The sequence below is a fragment of the Austrofundulus limnaeus genome, unplaced genomic scaffold (assembly GCF_001266775.1).
Source record: "Austrofundulus limnaeus strain Quisiro unplaced genomic scaffold, Austrofundulus_limnaeus-1.0 Scaffold10, whole genome shotgun sequence".
Taxonomy (NCBI): domain Eukaryota; kingdom Metazoa; phylum Chordata; class Actinopteri; order Cyprinodontiformes; family Rivulidae; genus Austrofundulus; species Austrofundulus limnaeus.
The window spans coordinates 4,079,261-4,087,292 of NW_013952412.1; the positions used below are offsets into that span (position 1 = coordinate 4,079,261).

The 8,032-nt window shown below is 36.1% G+C and overlaps 1 protein-coding gene across 1 annotated transcript in view; it reads left to right on the forward strand.

The window, feature by feature from the left end:
- spon1a (spondin 1a) overlaps nucleotides 1–8,032 on the forward strand; it is a 51,458-nt gene that overhangs the window by 39,161 nt on the left and 4,265 nt on the right. The window contains exons 8-11 of the mRNA XM_014001894.1: nucleotides 3,595–3,796; nucleotides 5,784–5,924; nucleotides 7,615–7,690; nucleotides 7,785–7,967. Coding sequence (XP_013857348.1) covers nucleotides 3,595–3,796; nucleotides 5,784–5,924; nucleotides 7,615–7,690; nucleotides 7,785–7,967 — 602 coding nt within the window. The remainder of the gene's footprint in view (nucleotides 1–3,594; nucleotides 3,797–5,783; nucleotides 5,925–7,614; nucleotides 7,691–7,784; nucleotides 7,968–8,032) is intronic.

Genomic DNA, 8,032 nt, shown 5'->3' on the forward strand with positions numbered 1-8,032 from the left:
ATATATAATTGAACTCATCATTGAAAATTAATTTGGCATTTGTTTAAAACTGATTTACTGTATGTACAGCAATTTGGTATGTAGCAAACAGTGGGTCATTATTTTAGATACAATATTTTCTTTGATTAATTATGTTTGATTAGATTTGATGTCGTAATGTGTATTACATTTACATAGAAACTGATTAAAATAACATTCAGAATCAACTGTGAAACGATGTGTGCTCAAAAAACCAAGCTCAAATAATTGTATTTTTTCTTAATCAAAGCTGTTTTATCAAGAAGCTTTTTAAACTCAAGTTATGGCTCAAGAACTGGGATGCAAACACATAAAATAAATGTAAAACTGAATACACTCGTGCACGTTCATTTAWTCTCAGCTTCATTGGAGCCATATAATTTCTTATTTATGAGAAAAAACTAAAACCTGTTTGACTCAGCTTGTACAAAACACAAGTGCATAAAATCTAGCAGCAAATCACTATATTTCTGGAGCTTTTTGAGGGCCATGAAATTAGTCTCCATACTGAAAAAAAAAAACAACCTTTAATGCAAGCAATGATATCCACCAGAGCTAACAAGGTGATTGTGTGGTCTATATACAATCCATTAATAATTTCCCACAGAAGCTGTATGCAGCATTATGCATGGATCAGAAGTACTGCTTTGGAACAAGCAAAGAAAACTATTTATTGAAGTAATAACTCCACAGAATAATTCATATATGTATAGACAAAAAGCCTATAGAAAAGGTCAGCTTTACACAGATATGAAAAAAAATATTGTGTTAAATGTTTAAAGGGTCTTTATTAGTTCAATATGTAACCAGTGTGCTTGCTTATGTCGGCACATTTTGTAACTGCATGTGCAAAGCAGTCCCATAAATACCAACAAGCAATGCAAGGACAAATGGAATTTGTCTTGATGTTGTGAAGAAAAAGAAAACAAAACAAACAAAAAAGAACTATTGTACTAACAAATAACGGGGATTTGATTYGATGGTATGCTAATGTATTATTACATAGTATTTTAATGGAAGTTTTGCCTGTTCATGTTCTCTGAGAGACCCAAACCTGTTTTATTTATGAGGGTTTACTTGGCTTATTCATCATTAACCTCAATAGCAAAGCTTGATCTGAGTTCTTAAAACTTGCTGTAGTATTGAATAATCACTGAGTGAATAATAATAATGGGGAAAAAAACTCTTAGCTGGTCACAAACAATGTGAAACTTTACACTGTGGTGGATTACAATGACAGAAATYCATTAGTTCATCTGCTCTATTGAGCATTTCTCCTGTTTGTCTGGGTTAAAATAGTTTCCCAGYAGCCTCTGTGTTCCTATGACACTCATCATCATGACTCCTTGTTGTCACCCTCTCAATTTGTCAGGCATTTTTCTTAGAAWCAGAGGACTAATGGTGTTTTGTGGCTAACATCTGATTAGCAGCTACAAAAAAGTTAGTYGTCAACAATATGAAGAAGTTTCTTTGAAATGTAGAATCCAGCCACTAATGATAAGTACTCTGCAATCTGGGCATGATAACAGTAGTTTTTCTTTCTTTTTTATAATGGTGTTTCAAGCAATGAGCCACTTATGAAATAATTKATTTCCCTTTAAAGTTTATTTCCACATTTATTTGCATCCATGCAAAACACAAACAGCATGGGAGCAATATATCACAGCTTAGTTGTTTTTTTTATAACTGATGCCTATGAGGGAATAAAAGAAAAATGTAAATACAATGTTACACACTCCCAAAAATACAACAGCTCATATTTCTAAATCTTTATTTTTTCTATTACTTCAGAAGCATCTCAATTAGAGTTATTACATCCTTCTGTATTCGATTATTTTCTTGCACTGTGTCTTTTAATCTGTCAGTTATCATTAGTGTGCATAGATAAAGATGGCTTTCTAAGATCAACTTCAGAAAGTTCTGTCAAATAAAAAGCACAGGAAACTGGCGTTGAGATGCGTGTTCCAAGGAAATRTGAACCATTTCATCATTAGCAGAGTGTGCAAGGGCAGGACTGAGTTGGCTGGAGTCAAATGGGTTTATATGGGCATAATGACAGCTGAAGAGGAATCACTGGCTAATTGTCTATGTTGTAACAAGAAGCTTGCCATTTCTAATTAATCTTATATTGGCAGAGAAATGTCTTGTAATTAGTTTAGCTGTCAATCATTGGTCAAGGCAGATGGACAGAGAGCTGTACAAGTGTGTGTGTACATGTGCATTTGTGTGTGTGGGCGAGAGGTGGATTGCTGGAAGGCAAATGGAGCACTGAGACAGATATGGTCTGGCAATGTGAGTACACAATATTTATCATTTGTTAGTCTTTGTGGTCACAGTGCCACTTTTTAAATTCACTGGGTTACGTAGTTCAGAATAAATTTTGTAATGGCATAATATTGCCTCTGTTATTGACATAGATGCACTATTTTGCACGCCAACTAAAGCTGTTGTGTCTAAATAAAAATATCTCCCAGACTAATAGTACTTTAATTGGACAACCCCCGAGAATGTGCAGTAAATTTTGACACCAAGCAATGCAGCTGGGCTCTGAGAAAGAAATATGTGTCAGTGATTTTAGAAATTTCATTCTGTTAGTTCTACTATTGTGACATGATGACAGAAGCTAAAGCTTGACGGTTATTTACCAAAAACTGCAATATCTGGAGCCAGTTGCTTAAGAAAAATGTGTCCCAAAATTTATTGCAGGCTGAAGTTGCATATTAAAGCAAATACATGTTGCAAATGTATTCATAACACGAAACTGAGCTAGTCTTTTGGCAGAATTATGATTGAATTACCAAGTGCTGAAACAAGAAATACACAATTTATGTGTATAAAGACTAATTTGTTTTGATGGATAATTGATCAAAGTCGTCTTGATTAAAAAGACAAATGATATCATCTTTGTTTTTTATAACCAATTTTTAACCAGGCAGATCCCATTGAGATCACAGATCTCTTTTGCAAGGGTGGTCTAGGCCTGAAGGTAAACTATTGTATATATTTTTGGGGTGTGGGGAAAACTGGAGTACCCTGAGAAAACCCAGGAGAACATGCAAACTCCACAAGACAACACAACAACACAACAAAAATCAACTGAAAAACTAAAACTCACCAAAAATAAAACTAACTAAATAAAAACCACACGATCATATAAAATACTTAAACCAAAAGTTAAGATACCAAACGATGACAGAAGGATTAAATATTAATTTTATTAAATTTGCTTGTGAATATGCAAACATGTAGACATTAGAAAACTTCTAGAAAGCTGTGTAGTTTAGTGCAACTTGCTTGTGATTAGTTTAGAAAAGTATGATGTTATAAGTTCATTCAGGCTAATGAAATGTGTCGTTGTTTTTGGTTTTGTTTGAGCCACGTACCTGAYCTTTGTTTCAGCAGACATGCTACAGATTAGCCTCCGGCTGAATATGGAACAGAACATTTGTATGTCACATCCTTTGGAGGTTTTCCAAATCTCATTTGTGTCACCGCTAACTGCTTCACTCTTTTTTTCCCTCTTTACCCACATTTACAAATGGCACTCATTAATATAGAACTCATTCTTGTCCTCAGGCGTGCTGCCCCMTCAGCCGAGTTCTCTGTTGACCGAACTCGCCACCTCATGTCCTTTTTGACCATGATGGGACCCAGTCCAGACTGGAACGTGGGCCTGTCAGCAGAGGACTTGTGTACCAAAGAGTGTGGTTGGGCCCAAAAAGTGGTCCAGGACYTAATCCCATGGGATGCTGGTACTGACAGTGGGGTGTCGTATGAGGTCAGTGCAAATGTGAAAACATCAAAATTCTTTGTTTAAAAACAGATACATTAAAGTGTTCATAAGAAATGTACCCCCTCATTTTCAAAGTGTTTCCTCATTTTTGGTTTCTGTTATTTACCATGGCTAATACAATTTTATAACAATTGCAGGRTTGTTATTGTTATATACCTGCTACCAAATTTCAATGTTTTCATGTGTGATATAAAAACATTGCAATCCCTGCTTGCACACCATCTTTTTTTTGTGAGCTTTCAATCTTGATTCAATGGATTTATTGTTTCTTTCTTTTTTTTTTCTTGCTTCTATCTGTGGTTTCATTTTTTTTAAACACACATCTAGCAACTTTGAGCACAAACACTTGGCAGTGTACATTGTAAAAGAAAATTCTTCTTCACAGCAGGCTGATCTCAGCTTCTGTTCTGTGAAATCGGTGGCAGGAAGCAATAAAAACAGGAACATCCTCGCGTGGGGTGTTTGTAATATGCCACATTGTTCTTGTTAGCCAGGCAAAAGCTGTGCAGTGTGTGTGTGTGTGTATGGTGGGGGGTGGATGTTATCTAAAAAWATATATATATATTTGAGTGATGTTTGCATGTGAATACAATCACAGAGAAAACAAACCCCTAAACTTGCAGGACGAAAAAAAAATGAAGTCATTATCATGTGTATTCCACTCTTAGCAGCCCTCAACATTTTCTTCCTGCCATCCTCACTCTGAAGTGCTGTCAGTTCTGTGCTCCAGTCTGCACTAACAGTTTTTGTGACATCTACACTAAAATCCATGTCGTCTCTTTCAATTAGAAAGTCTAAATTTGAATGAGCATTGTGCTACTTGGTTCTAGTTTTACTCATTAAAGAACCTTAAATTGTGGTCTGTACATAMATTTTTATCAAAGTCTGCATCTATCTGCCTATTAATGTAAAACAATCTCAATTTATGTAAAAATAAATAAAGATTCACTTACAAAAATACAGCCTCAGATCTACACACTAAATTAGTCTATTAGCAGATGCATGATGATGGTACTTACATGGACACTCTGGCTCTCTGTACTGACAAGCACATTCAGTTTTGTGTTAAAGCTCATAATTTTATAAAACTAACTTGCTTGGAGCAAGTTTTTTTTATCTCAAATATCAATTTGCTCAGACATCCAGTTCAGCAGAAAAATGTGGAAACTTATTTTTTCATAAGATGATCTGATGCAGTTTTGCTGGATCTTTAAGTGTTTTATTTTTTCCATCAAACTAAATGAAAAAAATGTGAATCTTAGATAAAGTGCTTATTTAAACACTGTGCATTTAAATGACACCTTTAAGTAATTTATTTATTTTTGTGTGAATTTTTGAGTCGCTCATGAAGGCATTCATACTGTCAAAGTTTTTCAAAAAGAAACTTTTTATCCAGAACCTGTAGAATGAAGCAGAGGATAGGGAGACTCCAGTCATTGCAACGTGTGGGGACTGTGGCTCTCTGGGACAAAGTCATTAAAAGCACAGGCCTGTAACAGAGTAATGAGATCTATCCTTTGTACCATTACTTATACTGTATCTTTTAATCAGTGGCCACTCTCTGCCCTTGCCCCTATCTTCCTCTATTTCACACAATAAAAACACACTGCAATTTCTCTTTCTTTTTTTTTCCCCTCTCTGAGTGGTCTCAGTTGGAGGGGTGAAGAATAGGCTGGTCTACTGACTCCAGATTGCTTCTGGCATAGCTTCTATCAGCCCCATGCTGGCAGACCTTTACTGTTGACTAATAAGAAAATCTCCCCTTTAAAGTACATAACTTCTCTGCAGCTGTTGTCTGACTTTGAAAACTCTACTTAGGGTGACATCTGTTTTGTGTCATTTGAAAGTCTGGAACAAATTGGTTAAAAACAAACAAAGATYCTGACAGTATGATCCACTGCTTCATGGCAGACATGTGTTTTCCCACTTTTTCTTAATTTTGTTGTTGTGGTTTTATTTTGATTCGCTTTAGTCTCCCAACAAACCTACGKTGCCCCAGGACAAGATCCGTCCCTTGACCAGTCTGGATCATCCTCAAAGCCCGTTTTATGATCCGGAGGGAGGTGCCATTACTCCTGTGGCAAGGGTTGTGGTGGAACGCATTGCCAGAAAGGTATGTTTGACTTCCCAACACACATAATTATTCCAACGATGCAACAGCACAATATATTAGTATAAGATGTTCATGGTATCATTTCACATATTTTAGAAAGCTGGATCCTTCACTTCTTTCCACTACAGTTTTTGCAGGATGTGTCCTTTAAGTAAGAGATGGGTTGTACAACTGTGAACTACATTGAACTCAAATGATCTCAATAACCCTTGATGCATTATTACAGTATGAGAAAGGCCAGCTGCCACACACCATTTTATCAGACTGCCTGCAGTTTGTTACTGTAATGCTATKGTATTCAAATTTTAAAATGATTGCTTCACACTCAGAGCATGAAAAGAAATAAGGTCCCAGCACATACAAACAAAATCATCATAATGCTGCAAAAACATGATGATGTATTAAAAACGTGGGGTGGAACAATACATCGATCCAAATCAATAAATCGATTAAAGAATTAATGGCAGTTATATCAAAAATAAACAAAAACACAGATCCATACATCTGACGTGGATTGATGCCACATGCCCATCTAACAATCATTGTATTAGACGGGCATATGATATCGTTTGCATCATATTGATTGCAGACTTGAGTTGAATTGAATCAAAATCATATCACAGTAAAYATTGTGATATCGAGAAACATTGTATCGTCATCCAGACAAATCGATATAGTAATATAATGTGAAAAAAGGTGATTTACACCTCAACTGAACTGAAGGTGTCTCTTGGAGAAGAAACAAAACATTTCAATGAAAAAGAGGACCTGACTCAACTTTTTTAGATTTTTTTTTTAAATCTGGCTCATTGTGATGCATTAGGATACACTCCTATTAGAAACGCCACAAAATGCTCACTTTGTTTAGACCTTGTGAGCAAAAGGGCCAGGTAATGTTCATACATACATGAACCTAAGCTCTATCTCTATCAGAGTGACAACAAATAACATGACAAGACCAAAAAATGCCTTGTGAATCACAGACTACAACATTGTCCATAAAACCTGCAAAAACAGTGATGGCAAAGATTGCTTAGTTTCCAGTTTCACAAGTGTTTAGTAAAAAGTGACTGAGTCTTCAATGTACAGATGTAATGTTTGTTTACATGTAACCAGATTGTTATTGATTCAAAGCATCACACAAAGCTGATTAAACAGAGGCTTATATGTATTTTTGCCAGAATCAAGATGTTTTAAGTCTAACTTTGTATATCATGTTGGGGGCATACATAAATCACAATCTAAAATGATTCTACATTTTTCTTATTGCCATGATTTGAAGTTAAAATTAAATGCCTGAAATATAAGTGATTATACTTTTAATCTTCTTCTACTTCACTTTTATACTTTTGGGGGACACACTACATTAAGCACGGCAAATGACAAAAATCCCTCAAATGTCCTATGATGTGACTTATCCGGGAACGCCAAAGTAATACAAAATGAAGTTGTATCATATTACATTTATTTAAATCATTTTTAATGAGATGATTTCATTCTAATTTGATTTTTTTTTCGAGGGGAGGAGAAACAGTCTGGGAAATCCAGTGTGCAAAACAGAACAAAACCAAAAGTTTGCAGTCCTTCAGTGGCATCTAGAGGCTGCTGTGGGAACATGTCCCGGGGAATCAGTACAAGAACCAACAGAGTCTACTCCTTTAATGATATCACCGTGTCTGTGTGTCCTCAGGGTGAACAGTGCAACATTGTGCCCGATAATGTAGATGACATTGTAGCAGACATTGCCCAGGAGGAGAAGGAAGAAGGTAAGGATCCTGCACTTATTTTCTTTCTAACAGCATTTATACTAAAGTAGTGGCAGACCACCAGAGTGCACCCCTTCTCTTTTTTACATTGCAGATGATACTCCTGAAACATGCATCTACTCCAACTGGTCTCCGTGGTCTGCTTGCAGCTCGGCCACTTGTGAAAAGGGTAGACGGATGAGGCAGAGGATGCTGAAAGCCCAGTTGGACCTGAGTGTTCCCTGTCCACACACTCAGGACTTTGAGCCATGCATGGGACCTGGATGCAGTGATGAAGGTGGGTATCCATCTACAAAGCACCACACTGAAGTGCATGAGTGCAGAAGAGATTATATATATATA